Source organism: Mercenaria mercenaria, chromosome 1 (genome assembly GCF_021730395.1).
Source record: "Mercenaria mercenaria strain notata chromosome 1, MADL_Memer_1, whole genome shotgun sequence".
NCBI classification, from domain to species: domain Eukaryota; kingdom Metazoa; phylum Mollusca; class Bivalvia; order Venerida; family Veneridae; genus Mercenaria; species Mercenaria mercenaria.
In genome coordinates, this window is record NC_069361.1 from 107,553,001 (window position 1) to 107,571,678 (window position 18,678).

At 34.3% G+C, this 18,678-nt stretch overlaps 2 protein-coding genes across 3 annotated transcripts in view; one reads left to right on the forward strand and one right to left on the reverse strand.

The window, feature by feature from the left end:
- The window catches only part of LOC123563772 (protein phosphatase 1 regulatory subunit 21-like), a 38,377-nt gene extending 28,331 nt beyond the window's left edge, over window positions 1–10,046 (reverse strand). Inside the window, exons 1-5 of one of the 2 annotated variants that reach the window (XM_053519980.1) lie at window positions 9,905–10,046; window positions 7,084–7,152; window positions 5,665–5,808; window positions 5,232–5,333; window positions 3,978–4,142 (exon numbers count right to left, since the gene is read on the reverse strand). In XM_053519980.1, coding sequence (XP_053375955.1) covers window positions 3,978–4,142; window positions 5,232–5,333; window positions 5,665–5,808; window positions 7,084–7,152; window positions 9,905–9,955 — 531 coding nt within the window. In that variant the 5' untranslated portion in view covers window positions 9,956–10,046. The remainder of the gene's footprint in view (window positions 1–3,977; window positions 4,143–5,231; window positions 5,334–5,664; window positions 5,809–7,083; window positions 7,153–9,904) is intronic. The other variant, XM_053519989.1, reaches the window with a different exon arrangement.
- Window positions 10,047–14,449: 4,403 nt separating this feature from the next.
- LOC123527372 (uncharacterized) lies at window positions 14,450–18,392 on the forward strand. The gene is made up of 2 exons (XM_045306769.2): window positions 14,450–14,539; window positions 15,138–18,392. The coding sequence occupies exons 1-2, from the start codon at window positions 14,531–14,533 to the stop codon at window positions 16,017–16,019; spliced, it is 891 nt and encodes a 296-aa protein (XP_045162704.2). The 5' UTR covers window positions 14,450–14,530; the 3' UTR covers window positions 16,020–18,392.
- The last annotated feature ends 286 nt before the right edge of the window (window positions 18,393–18,678 follow it).

Below are 18,678 nucleotides of genomic sequence, written 5' to 3' on the forward strand. Positions count from 1 at the left end.
TTAATATTATTCATTAAAACATTTAAAGCTTTGAGCCCTTTACCAGCCAATGTTTCTTGATTTAACACAAAAGTACCTGTATAATTAAAAACTATCCCAAGGTAATTAAAATTATCAACAATATCCAGTTCCTGATTATTGTAATACCACTTTTCATTATTTTTAACTGGACCCCGCTTTCTAAAAACCATAATCTTTGTCTTTAGAGTATTTACTTCAAGTCCCCATTTGTTACAGTATGTACTTAAAAGATCTAGACTATTTTGCAAATCGACCACAGTATCTCCTAAAATGACCATGTCATCTGCAAACAACATAAGTATAAATGTGATATCATCTAAGCTTAAGCCACTGTCGGGCTGTTGTTGTAAAAACAGTTCAAGATCATCAACAAATAATGAAAACAGCAAAGGAGACATTACCTCCCCTTGTTTTAATCCTACAGCACATTCAAAATACTCAGAATAGGAACTACAACCTTTAACACAAACCTTTACTTGTGAATACATATCTCTAACAATTCTTAGTAATTTTCCGTCAATGCCTAATTTAAACAACTTTAGCCAAAGACCATTTAAATAAACAGAGTCAAACGCCCTTTTCATATCTACCATACAACAATACAAACGATTTTTTTCGTTTAAAATCTTCTGTATAATAGCATTTAACACAAACGCAGCATCAACAGTGGAACGACCCTTGCGAAATCCAAACTGCACATCGCTCAAAATATCATTAATTTCTACCCAGTCGCTAATACGCTTATTTAAAATTCCAGTGAATATTTTTGATAAACAACTCACAAGCGTTACGCCTCTGTAATTCTGAACATCGCAGGGATCGTTCTTTTTAAATACAGGCACAATTATACCCCTGGACCATTCCACAGGAAAATGTCCAGAACTCAATACAGCATTGAATATATCAACTAAATGAGATGACAAGATATCAAAACACTCTATGAAGTATTCATTTATCAGATTATCATTACCATGAGCTTTATTTCTTTTCAACCTTTTAATAACATATTCAATTTCTAATACAGTAATTGGACTATCTAATTCCTCGAATCTACAAGCGTTGTCTTCGAAATTATTTTCCGAACAAAAGCGCTCAGCTTCATTATTAACAACATTTTGTATATCATTTTGTAAGCCTGAAAAATATTTATAAAAATCATCTACAGAGATGGAATTATTTGATTTCTTTTTATTTTTGCGAAACAGTCTCCAAAAATCCCTTGGTTTTGAATGACGTAAATTTTCTAATTCTTTCACTTTACCATATTCAAACTTTTTTCTCTTCATTTTGACTAAACGTTTATAAATCGATTTCAGTCTAACCATATTTAACCTATTTTCATCTGTTTTGATTCTATTAAATAATGTAAGAGCATCAAAATATTCACATTTAGCTTGACGACAGTCGTTATCAAACCATTCAGCCTTTTTGCATATTTTATTATCAACCCGTGATTTAACTGGATCGACAGTAGTTACCTTACAAAAAAGTGGCTTTGCAGCATCATTTATTACCTCTGTAAATAGTTCAATACAGCAATTTATAGTTTCACTGTCACTATTACTATTACATTCATAAACAACATTATTCAAAATCGGTAAACTTCCGATTATATTTCTCCTAAAAGCAGCTTTGTTATCATCTGACCATTTAATAGTCGTTTTTTCATAAGGCGACTTTTCAGCTTGTGTGACATAATTACACAAAATGGTAAATGACAATGCACAATGATCTGACCATTCACATAATGGTTCGACATTGAAGTTATCAATGCAATAAAAGTGTTGATCATTTAATAGCAAATAATCTATGGTACTTGATCCTTGACTGTTAACAAAAGTAAATGACCCGTCAAGGTCATTTGCCAGTCTACCGTTTGCAATTCGTAATGACATAGATTTACATAAATCAATCAATTTTAATCCATGCGAGTTAGTAACAGTATCATTTGATTTTCGCTCACACTGAAAATCGGGTATATAACTGTCATCGTCTATAAAATCCGTGACCTGATCACATACTATATAATCTCTCCTTGTCCCAACACGTGCATTCCAATCACCTGTCAATAGTACTTTACCATGTGTTTGAAAATGGTTTATATCCTGTTGCAACAACTCAAATAAGTCTATATTTATGAAATTATAAGCAGGTGAATTTTCCACCCAAATATATACACCAGAAAGAAAAATATCAGCATCTAAACTAAAAAAATGTTTATCAAGTTTTACCCATATAATAGTATCATAATGATTTTTTACAATAGAAATACCTTTGCTTAATGTCTCTTTTATATATAAAACAATTCCACCGCTACAACGTTTTGAGTTCTTATGTTGGAATTTCCTATAGAAATTAAAACACTTATAACCATTTATGTCTAACTGTGAGTGCTCATTTGTCCAGGATTCATACAAAAAAATCACGTCATTTTCACAAATATTATTTACAAAGTCAAGATCGCTGATTTTTGGTCTCGTTAAATCATTAATGTTCCAAGAAAGTACTTTGAGATCAGCCTCCGAAATCCCCTACCTAGACTTGTCCCTGGCGACACTCACATTTCTGGTCTTGTCCCCCTTATCACTGCTGTCAAATGGTTCTTTCGGCCGCACGGGTACACCATCTATGTAGAGCGTATCGTAACTTAACCAGGCCTTCTTGCCGGCAGTGCGCGCCTCGCGTAATTTCGGCAGAAAAGCCCTACGGCGGTCTGCCACATCTTTAGGGAATTGCTCATTTACATAAAAACCAGTTTTTTTCAATACCGGACTTGCACGTCGCACCATCTCTCTATCCTTGAAATACGTAAATTTCGCAATAATGTTACGGTACTTTGGATATTTTGTTCCAGGTGGGTTTGTAGGCTTATCTCCAGTACGATGAACTCGTTCAATATTTAACGTATTTACTAGAGTCTGCGCAAGTTTCATTTTTTCAACTAAGAATGTACGTAAAATTTCTTCAGACTCCTCCGGTTTCTCATTGCCCACTTCCTCTATTCCGGAAAATACCAAATTATTTCGCATGGTCTGCGACTGCACATAGTTAACAGTGTTTTGCATGTCTGATTTTTCTCTTTGTAACTGTGAGATTTGACTGTGTGCTTGGGCAAGAGCTATCTCTAAATTATCAACTTTATCCGTAATCTTATTCACAGACTCGCTACATGACTTATTGTTATCTTGCACAAAATATGGACAGTTAATAAATTATACAAGTTTTGAGAAATTGCATAAATTATATATTTAATATTCAACTATTGATATTTTAGTATCTTAGTTAAAGATTCGACTTCTGATATTATAAAAGTCTCCCAAATGATTATTAGACTATCTTGAATTTTAATAATGTATGCAGATAAATTTTGTAAAAAAATAACAACAAAAAAATGAGTCTATATATTCAATGAAGCTCTACAAATTCACAATAACTTATAATTAACTGACATTCCAATGTCATCATATCATGTCCACTTATAAAACACAAGTGTCATAACAGCTATTTCCAAATTTTCACACATTCTATGTGGTCTGCGTTTTCCAATACCTATTATATTCTTTGTGGTCTGCATTTTGCAGATCCCCTATATAACTCAACTGGTCTGCACTCCTCTTTCCCTTTGTGGTCTGCGTTTTACCCTGTGCCTATCACGGGACCTAGGTAAAACCACAAATCTTGCAGATCGAGCGGCAAGAGCAAAAGAGATCTAAAAGTGTATAAAAGAAGTAGATAATTTTCTTTCACTTTAAACCCTTGAAATGGCCTCCTCAAATCGAAGCACATGCACCCTGAATGTTGAAGAATATAAAGATCTGCATGACATTAATCCCTCAGCGATTGAGGCTTTTTTTGTCCCTGACCAAATCATTCCTTGGACATACAGACAGACAGACAGATGGACAAGTACATGATATTGTACCACATTTAGAGTGTACAAGAAGACATAGTCAGACCTCAAGCATAGCTTTCTCCTCTTGTAGCTTATCAATCTGTGTCTTATTTTTCTGTACTGTAGCATTGAGGACAGCTTCATGCTGGTCACACTGTCGCTCGAAATGTTTCAGTTTCTGTTTCAGTTCGTCTAGCTCGGCAGAATATTTAGCTTCACCTTCGCTAAGCTGAAACATCATAGTTCATGCAAGTCTAGATTTATCAATAAAGCAGAGACAGGCTTATTTCATTTCACTGGAAAGGGCAAACTGCTTTTGTAAATCTGACATACAATATTAAAAACAATTTTGAGTTTTGCTTAAAAATATTATTGATAGCAGACTGCTACAGAAGGGAAATTCAGACAGAAGCTATAGATACAACATCTAGCTCATAAACCTGAGACCTCAAGGTTGATGAAACCGAAACATGGCTGTAATCTCCACAATTGTTATGCTAACTCAAGTTGGGAGACAATCAAAATCCCCTACACTGAAAAATGACAGGGTGTTACAAAATCCCCTTCATACTTTTGCAGGGGGTATCATAATCCCCTCTGCGATTTTTACTTATTTCATCAAGTTCAAATACAACTATATACAACTTCAAAGTCTGTTGCATAAAGCATGTAAATACAATGCCTTCAGCAAACATAATATAATTTGGAGCACTGATATCTATATATCTATAATGTTAATCACAGAGGGGATTATGATACCCCCTGCAAAAGTATGAAGGGGATTTTGTAACACCCTGTCATTTTTCAGTGGAGGGGATTTTGATCAAGGGGATTTTGATATACACTCGTAAAGTTGTGTGAACTTTCAATTAAATCAATGTTAACACATAAAGTTTAAATTAAGCCATTATTCAGCAGAGTGAACACAAAAGGAAGAACAAAGCAACATTTATAGTTGAACTACATGTGACTGGTACATAAGGTGTCGCACCCGTCTAAACATCCCATCAACAACCAAAGATTTTCGAATTTTTGACTCATTCATTATTTATTATACCACTTATATGCAGTTCCTATTAGTTGACGTTTAGTTGGCAAAAATGGGGGCTGCTAACAGTTACCTGAAGATTTACTTGTTAAATTATTGACTATTACCAACTTACAGATCATTTACATACCTTATAATGAATTAAGTTATTGCACTGACTTTACTCTGCTTCATTACTGCAAAACTTCATTTCATTAGAAGGTTTATAAATGCTCTTGCTTATACATATATATCAAAACTGATTCATATTGTAACTATATAAACAAGTACCTGCTGGTGTAAGCGTGCATTTTCCTCAATCTTATTTTGTAGTTCCTCACTAAATATTCCCGGTGACACTGGCGCTGCATGGTGGGAAGGGCTCTCTTTATGCTGTAAAACAATTTAATACTGTACCTTTGATATAAGATATTACATATAAGCTTCATGTAATCTACTCATCTGTATTAAAATTAAGGGCAGTATTTACTTTCGCAAGAACTTTAGAAATTCCTTTTTGATGACAAAGATTTCTATCAAATTTTCCTAATTCTATAATATCATGGTAAACAATTATAATGAGTCTGATGCAAATATAAGGCAGAATCAATAATGTGTCAAAGTTACTGACAACCCTAAACTAGAAAAATACTTTCAAGATACTCATTCGAACAGGCTTAAAACATTAAAATCATATGTTCATAAAAAATTAATTGTTAAATACCTTATGTTTTTTCTTTGAGTCTGCAGCTTCAAGCTCGTCTTGTAAGAAGCTACATCTTGATGACAGTTGCTGGTTGCGGAAACTTAAACTGTCAACTTCCTGTTCAAACTTTCTTACAGTTTGCTCTCGCTCCTTGAATTCATTCTGCAACAAGACATAAACAAGAGGGTCATGATGACCCTATATCGCTCACCTGTTAAACTTGGCCTTGAAATCATCAAGATAAACATTCTGACAAAGTTTCATGAAGATAGGTTTATAAATGTGGCCTGTACAGTGTAAACAAGCTTTTCCAATGATTTGAGTGGTGACCTAGTTTTTGACCTCACATGACCCAGATTCGAACTTGACCTAAAGATCACCAAGATTAACATTCTGACCAAGTTCCATGAAGATACAGTCATAAATGTGGCCTCTAGAGACTTTACAAGCTTTTCCTTTGATTTGACCTGGTGACCTAGTTTTTGACCCCACATGACCCAGATTCGAACTTGACCTAGAGGTCATCATGATAAAACATTCTGATCAATTCACATGAGTTTCAAACTTAAAATTAACAAGTTCTACCTTTGATTTGACCTGGTGACCAATTTTTTCACCCCACCTGACCCAGATTGGAACTTGACCTAAAGATATCCAAGATTAACATTCTGACCAAGTTTCATTAAGATACGGTCATAAATGTAGCCTCTAGAGTTTTAACTAGCTTTTCCTTTGATTTGACCTGGTGTCCTAGTTTTTGATCCCACATGACCCAGATTCGAACTTGACCTAAAGATCACCAAGAATAACATTCTGACTAAGTTTCATAGAGATATTGTCATAAATGTGGCCTATAGTGTTAACAAGCTTTTCCTTTGATTTGACCTGGTGACCTAGTTTTTTACTCCAGATGACCCAATATCAAATTTATCCAAGACTTTTATGGAGGGTAACATTCTGACCAAGTTTCATTAAGATTAGGCTAAAATTGTGACCTCTAGAGTGTTAACAGTCAAACTGTTGATGACGGACACAGGGCGATCACAATAGCTCACCTTCAGCACTTAGTGCTCAGGTGAGCTAAAAAGTTCATGAATTCAGCTGTTATATACTTAAGGAAGACTTAATAACACAATATATATTGGCTGTTCAACAGATGTTTAAATTTTGATGGTCAGATCCACAACTGACCTTTATATACATTTTTTGTATTTACTATGGAGACTGAAAAATGAGATTATGTCACTCCCACAGTGCTGGTATCTTCTGTTAACAAAAGATTGCCATATTATCTGTTACTGTATCATAACTTTAAGTCTTAATAACAGATTAGTTTAAATTAACAGCCAAGTACCTAATACTATTTTTACTTCTGCACATTTTAACTACCACAACCATCAAATTACTTAAAACAAAGTTAGCCTAAACAGTACCAACCTTTAACTCATTGTGAGCAGCTTGTTCATCTAAATATGCTTTCTTCAGTACAGGTATCTGGGCTTTTAGCTGTGAGAAAAACATGAAATTTATCTATCTATCTATAAAATAATGTCAACTCCTCTCTCGAGTGTTATAGACACGGGGTGTGCATCAACTTTTTAGTCAAGGTGAAAAACAGTTTGAAAAGATTAATGGGTCCAACATCAGCTAAGGTGAGAATAGACTAAAAGAATGTTTGCATGGTAAGTGTGATTAGAAAAGAACAAGCATTAAAAAATTATGAGTGGTATTCAACCCATTTGAAGTTTCTACATGAATATTAATGTTTAATTTATCAGGGCGTCCGCTGCCTATCGCATTTGGAGCCACTGGCTCAAACTTTGACTAAAGTGGCTCAAAAAAAGCTCGAGTGGCGAAACATTTTGGCTCCACATATATTTTCATTTTTTCCCCCACGTTGTTATTGTGTATTTTATCCGGAAGCGTGGTTCCCGTTTTGCGCCTCTCGGATATTCTCCCGGGTAGATAAAACCGATAGCAAGTAATCAGGTGATGCAATGACGCATGTTTTGACAGGTGTGTATATTACATAATATTGTGACATGTGTGTGCGAGTTAACTGGAGCGGGGGAGACGGATGCGATCAATTATTAAAGAAAGCACGTTTTCAATGGAAATGTTTGAAGTATCCGTTGATGTTTATTTTAATTGATTCAATTATCGATGACCAAACCAATTTTATTGATCAATGAGCGGCGACCCATTTGTTTTAAATGGCTGTTTTCCACACTGTTTTGTCGATGAATTTTTCGGTTCTTTGTACGAGATTAACTTAATCAGATAATATTTACGGAAATTGCGGTAATTATCCGACATTTTTAAATAATTTCAAACTTTTCTTTCAATTTCCGCCGTATTTTGTAATTTTAGCACGACACCTTGTGTTAGTTTTGTTGTTCACAGTTTGATCTTGGTTGGAGTTGATACTCAATATTTAATTACTTAGTATCGTAATATCTATAGACTATGATTTTTATATTTCTTTCAGCAAAATAATGTTAAATTTATATGAAATTAAAATTGTAACTATAAGGAAAAAATCAACAACGAACAAACACTCTACCTTTTACGGAATGTAACGCAATCTTAAATTTTAGCTTAGACAATTAGTGCGGAGAGTAGTTTCCCTTTACCGAAACAGCGAAAATTGTAAATAAACTTACCTTGAAGTTGAAAAATTGTGTATACCTGTGACTACTACGCACTCACGATTCGGGGGTGGTCCCGGAGGTCATAAATCTGCACACTTCAACGGTATGTTCAGTAATATGATGAAAGTATAATGACATTTATTGAAAATGTATTCAGACTTGCACTAGAAGAAACTTGCTATGAATTCAAATGAAAAACAAAGAAACAGAACATTATTCCTGTTTGTTTATATAACATGCTTATGATTAATAAATACATACTGTCTGATTTATGATTGCAGTCATTTTTTTTTGTCTTGAAAGTTTTCTTTATTAGAAATATCATAAAATGTTAGGTTCTGCTTAAAGATTGTATTGCACACCATGTAGTAAACAATGCAGTAAGGTGTAAAAAAAATTGTTTGTTTACGGTATCCCGACCTACCCTAAATTTTTGGCCAGACCCTAAATCATAGTAAATGCCTTGGAGAATATTTTTTTCAACTTTATAACAAAAAGTTGCAAAACTGCACTTTTTATGCTTTAAACATGGCCAGTGATGTTAGAAATCAACTTACTGATGCTCAAAAGGCATAACCCCCTTATTTGAAATCATTTTTTGACACAAAAATAATTTCCGAAAAGTCTCCCTTAACAAAAAAAAAAATTCCAAAAAAAAAATTTTCCGACCTACTTACCCTAATTTTTTTTAGCATGTTACCGGAAACAAAGAATTTCTTTTTTAGGCCTAACTTACAAAAGAGACATTTATAACCAAAAACCATGGAAATATACATTTTGTTTGTTGTAGACAAAGGTGTGCAATGCGCAAAATGCACCCTGTCCCATTTTTAACAGTACCCTGCCCTTTTAAGAGCTCTCGAAAAATCCCTATAAACGCACATCTTTCTGTTTAAAAGAGTCTGTTGATAGTTGAAAGTTGATATATGATGAATATGAGATTGTGTTGTTAATAAGCATGCTAATTTAATTTTGTATCATCATTGATAAAAAGACTTAAAATTGTTATTTATTTATTTGTTATAAGAAAATATAAAACACAAAAGATATGACATTTACATAGATAGTAAGTGTAACAAGTATTATGTTGTTTATTTTATACACATATCCCTTCTTTATGCATACAAAACAGACCACGGCTTCAAAAAAATGGATTGGCTCCAACGTGGCTCTAAAATTTTGAACTTGGCTAAACTGGTGGCTCCAACTTTTAAAATCCCAGCAGACGCCCTGATTTATTAGAGCAAGTAAGTCTGACCAGTATATTTTCTTTTTTAATGTCTTCATTTTCCTATCAGATAAGGCGTAAAGGGATGACAACTATAAAATATCAGATCATAAAATGTCATCCCGATAAACCAAATGAGTAAGCCGAACTGTTATGATCAATATGTCTTTCACATCAATTATTTCTATGAAACACTACAGATTTGAGAAAAAACCAGCAAGACTTTTCTGATTAATACATAAAATTGGTAATTACTAGGTGGGAGGAGCTAAATGTCTTTTAAATTTGTGGTTAGTTATTGGAAAGTTCAGACTTTATACACATTTGTCAGCAGGGAAGTACGAAAGATATATGTTATCTAATGGATTTAGAAATATACTTTTGCATATTCTGTGGCTAGTTTTCGGTATTTTTCTTCAGAACTTGACATTTCTTAACAAAACAAAAACCGCCGGAAATCACATTCCACTGCTTCCGGGTTGGTGTTATATCATCTAATCGTGTTAAATACTTTTGATAGCGTAAGATTGAACACCGCTAAATCTCGATTTTCTAGAATATAAATTTTCAGAGACTTACATAAAGAACTATGTCTCTATAACAGGAAATAAAGAAAATAGGTGTTAGCTTTTATATAAAAAATTTAAGCTTTGAACTTTCTTTTTGTGGCGGGGAGGGGTGGGGGGGAGCATATGGTTTGGTCCCCCAACTTTTAAACACCCATAACTGATTTTTCTCGGAAAAAAGTAGATAAAGGCCAAAAAAATGGGAGAGCATTAGACGTACTGATATGGATTTGATATGGATTTGATGTGATGTCACTAAGGGTGGAGAACTTTTTGTTGTTTTAAAAATTTTCAGGGAAAATCTGGGTAGCTTTAGTTAGTCGCTCCTACGCAACTGCAAAATGTTAATTGTTAATTTTAGTGTACGCTAAAATAAACTTTAACACCTACTCCAGATGCATTCCCGATTCTTAAGCCTGCCAGATGTAAACAGCGGCAGCCATACACAGGACTCTTATCCCAATATTAATAATTTTAGCTGGGAGGAGTGGGGGCTCGAATTCACGACTTTTAGTTTCGTTGCCACTGGGCGACCTCATTCACCCTTTCATCAAAAACAAAATACAACCCTCTGAAATTACTCCTTTTCACTTCTTCTTTCGCCACCAATTTTATCAAGTATGCTATAGGAGAATGCAGATTTCGATAGGATGGTACAAATACATACTGACACATGTGAAACGTACAGACTAGTGAAACGTAGTATGTGAAATAAAAGACTGACAGAAAGGAAAGAAGAAAGATTTGGAATTTTTATTCATAGACTGCTCGTGATTTAATTTGGTAGTGACAAAGTGACCATCCTTTTAATCTATGTTGAAGAACTATATATACGGTTATATATTTAAAAGAACAACACATTTTTTGGCATACATTAGGCCCAATTTTGTCAAAAAATAAGGCTAACCCATTTATACCATTGTGTGATTTTTTTTCTTGAAAGCGGCTAATAGTCTGTGTCCTTACATCCGGTCATATTCATGTGCCAGTTACCTTTGAAGTTTGAATACTTGACACAGTGTATATAAATAGGCCTACATTAGTAACAGACCAGCAAATGAACTGGATACGAACTTTCCGTGTATAAAATATGACGCCATAGTGGGGCCTACATATCCTTCTGAATGATTGAGCTACACCATGTATATAACTGAAAATACAGCGGGGTTTCAACTTTTCATTTACTTGTAAACAGTACATAAAAACCCGCTTGTGATTCCAGTAACATCATTATTTTGATTAAGTGAGATCATTACGTTGCTAAATAAAATTGTGCAATGAAAAAGAGAGGTCTAATAGGCCTACATGTATATTATAAGGAAAATACATCTTTCAAAACACTTCAGTTTTCATATCATCAGAATTTCCCGTGATTCTCAAAAATAGGCAAATAATTGATTGATACTACAACTTGAATGTGTAATTTATATTTGTCATACTGTCATCATAACTAAGCTTTTCATTTTATCACTTCATATTGTATTAAATTTCATACATAATTGCACGTAAGGCCTCATTAAGTCAATATTTGAGGCGGTTTTTTACGGTGTTCAGTTAGGGCCAGCGTCTGCTCCCTGTGAACGCGAAATGCGAAGGTACGACGGTACGATGGCGAATGGCGATGGCGATGCGCGACAGTACGATGGTGACAACATGACAGTGCGATGGCGAAGCGCTAAGTACGATGGCGAAGCGCTACTGTACGATGGCGAAGCGCGACAGTCAGTGTCACTGACTGTCACGCTTCGCCATCGTACTGTCACGCTTCGCCATTGCACTGTCGTGTTTCACCATTGTAGGGCCACCATCGTACTGTCGCGCTTCGCCATTGTACTGTCGCGCTTCACCAACTTTTCTCTGTTTACTTAAGGGCCGACTTTAATGTATAGAAATGTACGGTCAGACGGAGGGACGTGCTTTGGATTTACCTACTAATAATCTTGTTTAACATAAATCTACATTTTTATCCAATACGTTTCTTCAATTAAAACTTTATAGGGTCAGTGGAAAAAAGACAAGGTCGGTCGAATAAGCGGAAACAAACAACTGTATTCTAGACCTTATTCACACTTTTGCATAAAATGTACCCAAAAGCATATATAACAGTGTATTTTTATTATCTTTAGCTGACAATATATACTTTTAACGTTTCATGACTTGAAATTTATGAGCTGATAAAACAACATTTTCTCACAAAACAATTAATTACATGTAAATACAATATCATTTATATTTCCACAGAGAGGTTAATATTGAATACAATGTTATTTTGTTCATAAATAACACTCGGTTGGGTGATATTCGTTTTAATTATCCCACAAGTAAACAATGTAAAAAAGCCATAGATCAACGGAGCCTATTTTGGAATGATACATTAGGGTATATTTTTTTATATCATCATGCCAGATGATATTCATTTGAGTGACGCTCTGCCGGGGAATTTTCATTTGAGTAACATCAGGTCTGGTGATATTCATTTCAATAATACCCGTGCCGAAAAGAGTTCCAATTATTTGATCAGAGTTGACAATACTATACAATACAGAGTTTAATTAAAGTCGGCCCATAAGTAAACAGAGAAAAGATAATGAAACGCGACAGCACGATGGTGAAGCGTGACAGTACGCTTCGGCATCGCATTGTCGTGTTGTCACCGTCGTACTGTCGCGCTTCGTCATCGTACTGTCGCGCTTCGCCATCGTACCTTCGCGCTTCACGTTCACATTGAGCAAGCGCTGGCCCTAACGGAACACCGTAGTTTTAATCAGATTTTGGTCATTTAATGGATTTATTCGAAATGTTAAAATCAGACCTACATCTATTTCTGTTCATTTCACGCTTAATACATAAATTACACGTTCACTGGAGCTCCTGGTTGCCCCCACCACAATAGCACAAGTATAAATTTGATCAAACTACTTTTTCTTGGAAGGATATTACTATACGAAAAAATGTATTAACAAGTCAGTTTCAAATTCACAAGAAATGCAAGTTTGCAAACTTATTATTACCTCCCTTTGTCTACGTTAGAATTTCGTGAGATACACACAGTCTTAGGCCTTCACTTTGTTAAAATATTTGATATCAAATTCTGTCAAATGTAATTTTTTTTCTGTAAAACTAAGACATACATCGCAATTAAAGAAATATTTCGCCTTCTAAATGCTTTCGTATTAAAGAGTGGTAATAAAAGTTACATTTAAAAGCACACAATAATACATATTTTTAATGGGGATATAACTTAATGTAACGGGTACTTTTGTCCCTATTTTTTTTTTTTTTTTTTTTTTAAATGTACTTTTACCAACAATGCTCTGATTTATAAAATTGACAGTAAAGTGAAGTTTTAAAACATGCTAAAATTATGACAAAACATGACTGTTTCATGATCAAAGAAAAGTCTTGAATCACAAACATAATGTTTCTGCTCATTAATGAGAAAAAGATAATAAAGTAAGTCACGTTTTGAGCTTCTTAATTAACACAAAAACAACCACAACAACAACAACAATAACACATTATTTTCTTTTTCCAGTCAGGTTACATCATTGATAACAACATGACAATATTTTTTTTTATTCATAATATGTAGGTTTATCTGTAGAAAAGTACTTTCCGTGGGGACAGTAAAAATACTTACATAATACTGGCCATTGAACTCCTTAATACAGTAAGTCAATACTTTAGTATTTATTTGGTGTAAGAAAAAGTATTTAATGTCAAAATTCAAGACGACATACTATGACTGGACCATCCAGACAAATACAGTACTTAGTCAAGAATTTTTTTTAGCCCTGTGGCTCATTGTCACAGGGGCAATAAATTCAAAATGATGACTCATTGTCACAGAGGTAGAAAGAAATCAAAATCACTTTTTGGCATATTTTTTCTAAGAAAACATTATAATTGTAATATATTTAAGTGTATATGGCTCATGGGCCCATACTGTATCCTATGTACGTTACTGCCACATGTGATACAAAACTGGTGTAATATTGTTGGCGCTATTGTTAATAAACTCCGACCTACCTACCCTATTTTTTTTAGCATGTTACCGGAAACAACGAATTTTTTTAGGCCTTACCTAAACAATTATTAAAAGTACAAAACATGTTTGCGTTACTATGTAGTACGTACAGAGTAACATTAATGTTCTGTAGCTACTAATAGCTACTAATGATAACCATGACTGCTAGCTTATTCTGCTTAGATTACGGGTAAAAAAATTTATTAGGGTATCCCAGCGGATTTGGACACGGGACGTCCGCCGACTAATAGGAATTTCCCTACTTTCGTTTTCAAGGCTATTTTTAGTTTCTATTTGCACATATATATATATATATATAAATATCCCGTACCGGAGTCAGATGTCAGTATCACCGATACATCAGTAACTTGGGGGAAAAGTTAATTATCTCTAAACTGGTTTACAGAAAAATATGAATTCGGTACATTTACAATTATAAATCATAATTATGATAATCATATTTTATTTCGCATTCCGGATTTGCTTAAATAGGACTGACTTTTTTTTGTTAAAGATAATGTATGTTTTTTAATAAAAGATGTTAAATAGATATTTTTTAGAAACAATATATATAAGGCATGAATAGTTATGTCATGATTAACAGAAATATTTCAGGAATTTGTGCATGTAATTATGTATATGCAATGGCATTATAGTGTGAAATTGCTTTAATTGAAATATTTACTATTATTTACGTATTTTATTTACTGTTACATTCACATTTACTTCATTTAATTACTTCTCTGAACAAACACTTTTATCATAGTTTTACTACAAATATGTATTATTTTAAAAATGTCGGTCAGTAGCATTTTGTTTATTCCCCCTGGCTTAATAAAGAGTGGGGCCGCGCGGCGCGATCCGCGATCCAGCTATTCCTTTATATAGTCGTTGATATTGAAGGTGTCTTTAAAGGGCCAAACTACATATATCATAATTTCACAATTTCATTAATTTATATCGTTAATATGTTTACCTTACAAAATGCATTTTGTTCACCCGTGGTTTTACTTTTGCAGTTGCTGTATGAGCCTAGAGAAGGGGTCGAGTTCAGCAAGCGGTCCGAGGTTCCCTTGCTGAAAGTTAGATACAGCGTATTTCAGACAGCTCTATTTTGTATGATCGCAGACTGGCTGAAAGGAAAGGTCGGCATAGGCGCTCCAACAGAAGAAACAGTAAGAGGTGATGTTTCTGAAGTGAACAGTGCAGTTAATGGTGACATACAGGACAAGATTCTAGATGAAGAATCAAAATGTGTTTACGATGAAATGGTGAAAATAAAAGTACCGGGACATTTAAAGGTGGCAACTTCCCACCGAAGATGGTTACGACTCACGTATGAACTTTTACTGAAAATAGGTGTCAGGTTTTCTGACAAAATGTCTGACCTTGTTAGGAGGCACGATTTGAGTAAATACACTCACAGGGAAGTGCTCGGGTATGCTGTCATGTTTGGAGATGGTTCGATCGACTGGAGGCAGTTAGAAATAGAAGCAGAAAAGATAGAATGGGATAATACCCTTCATAATCACTACGCCGGTAATCCCCATCATCCGGAATATTTCTATCCTCTACTAGAAGATGGTAAAAGGGACAAGAGCGTGCCAATGTTGAAACTAGACCCTGAAAATGGCAAAGATTTTGTCGATGAAAGTATAATTGACATGCTAGCCGCGCGCGGAGAGAGGGTTCTTGCTAAAGATCCGGAATTTAACGTAAAGAAATGGTTAGATATCGAAGAAAGGTACCTATTTAGATATGCCAATGAAGACAAAATGTATGTCAAGGAGTGTTTGAAAAAATACGAAGAAATGGCCGAAGAGTTCTTTTCTGCAGAAGAAAATGTTAAACGTTTCGATGGATATTTTGACAGTAGGCATGTGGTATTCAAACCGTATTGAAACTGAAAAACCTTTACGCATGGTGCTTATGACTTATATGTAGAATACAGAATCTAGGCCACCAAGACAAAATGCCTTGGTTTTCATATATGAAGCATCATCATCAGGTGAAAATGAGCTACATTTTTTTGTACATTCAATGCTTTGAACTTAGTTTGCTTTTATTTTACTCTATATCAGTGCAATTACCGAAAATAACATGACTACCTCACTATTTCAAAGTTTTTTTTTCTACTTCAGTCTTACTCACGTTGTGTACAGGATCATCTTTATCTTTTTTACCTATACATGTATTTATAATTTACATGTGATTAAAGAATTATTTAGCATGACGAACTTCAATACTGTACTTTTCATAAAATTTAACAGTATAATTATCAGCTAAATAAAATCTAAAAATGCAGCTTTTAATGATATAACTGCGATTTTTCTACAAGATACCGACTTAAGGCATGCTGAAAAATGTAGAATGATAGCTATAGATATCATGGATATTGACGAGTAAAAACACTGGCGCTCTCTCTAAGCAACTTTTTTCATATTCTTTTATTTCTGGTAAAAGTGAATTGCTCTCAAAAACTATTTAAGATGTTTTACGAAAATTGGACATAAGACAAAAACTTTATTGACAATGTATACTTGTGTATTTGTGTTTTTTTTGTTGTTTGTGTGTGTATGTGTGTGTGTGTGTGTGTGTGTGTGTGTGTGTGAAGTAAGCCTTCTGAGATTCTTCATTGATTTTTACAAGTATCAAATGCAGTCCAGCCAGCAAACCCATGTCTAGCCATCACCATATCCATATCTTTTGTATATCGGATAGATATCAATGTCAACGACATTTGGCCGATATTGGACTATTGTTATTTTTTTTTTAATTTGTAATTGACAACACTAACGGTAGACAGTAAAATATTCGTTTTACACACATAACATAATATATCGCAAAAAACTGGTAATAAATGTGGTTTGTATATGTACATATATTACGCTTTGGGGGTGGGGGGTGGGGCTAACTGACGATATTCCGACCACTTTTATCTGATATTGAGCATGCTCGCTTCTTTAGTTCTTTATCTATTCCTTTATTACACACTGAATGAAGACATGCCATTCTGAAAACACATGTGCATACGCACTCACCACGGGTGGTAAACGCGCAATCCAATTCCCACAGGGAATACGCTAAAAATGGGTTGCGCGACTTCCGGTGCTGGAGTTGCGCATCAATATATACAAAATCGAGGTAGGTGGGTTTTTGTTTTTGTAAATAATGACACATTTACGAATGTTTTCGAAAAAAGCAAAATGCTATTCGACACAAAAATGAATAAAGATCATATGTGTGAAATACCAAGTTATTTATTTAAGAATCAGCTCTGCTATCACGAAAACTCAGCTGGCTCGAACTGTCAAAAAAGCATGAAATAATGAAAAATGTCAATTTTCTAACTCTTGTGCCTTCTTTCTGGAAATGTGACGCTTCTAATGATCAAACACGTGTTAAACAGTCATGAATATTACATACACTTGAATGAAATGTTGCTTTTGGGGGAAATATTGGCAAAAAATAACCGGGAATGGGGTTGCGCCCCGGGAATGGAGTTGCGCGTATACATTATATACATTATGATGTATATGAGCAACTCCATTCCCGGTGCGCAACCCCATTCCCGATTATTTTTTGTCAATTATGTCCCCGTAAGCAGGATTTGAAGCAAATAATTTTGATATTCGTTACTTTGTAATAGTTGAGTTATCATAAAAAGCATCAAATGTCCTCAGGTAAGGCAAATGAGGTCAGAAACGTCCATTTTTGTTGATTTCATACTTTTTCACGCTTCTTGTCGCCCGAGTTTTTATGATAATAGAGCCGAATCATAACTTACAAACCAGATATTTTACACATATGATGTATTATCATATTTGTGTCGAATAGCATTTTGCTTTTTTCGAGAAAATTTATTCTTGTCTCATACTAAGCAAAATGACAACTTCCTATACCGAAATTTCGTCTTTTTTTACGCGCAACACTAGCACCGGACGTTGCGCAACCCATTTTAAGCGTATTCCCAGCGGGAACTGGATTGCGCGTTTACCACCCGTGCTCACGCACACAGTAAATTAAAATGTGTACATATAATGTGAATGTATTTAAGATTTATGATTGTTTCTTAAACGATTTTTCCATCATTTTTCAGCGGTTTTTAAATGGCGCTAAAAGCGAGAAGGTTTTTTTTTGTAAACCTAATTTACTTTTTAGTTGGTAGTTTATTGTGCATGCATTTACATATATTTCGTTGTATAATTCCAAAATGTTTTGCAAACATACAATAGAATAAAATACAAATGTAAATAAACATTTCACTTATTGTTTTCTTTTTTGAGTCATCTGTGAAAATAATAATAATTATTATATTATAAAGGAATGTAGCATCGTAGAATATGCCTGAAAGACAGTCAATGTAGGTGCACAAGTAACACTGCCGGACTATGAAATTACTAACATTGGGATAATACAGCCCCGTGTTTAAGTGCAAAAAATGGTATCTGCTTCTGACATTGGCCACTAATATTACCAGAGGCGGCGATTAAAACAAAGCTCACTAAAATGTAGGACAACAAAGCGATACGTTAAAACATATTGTATTAGATTCAAAAG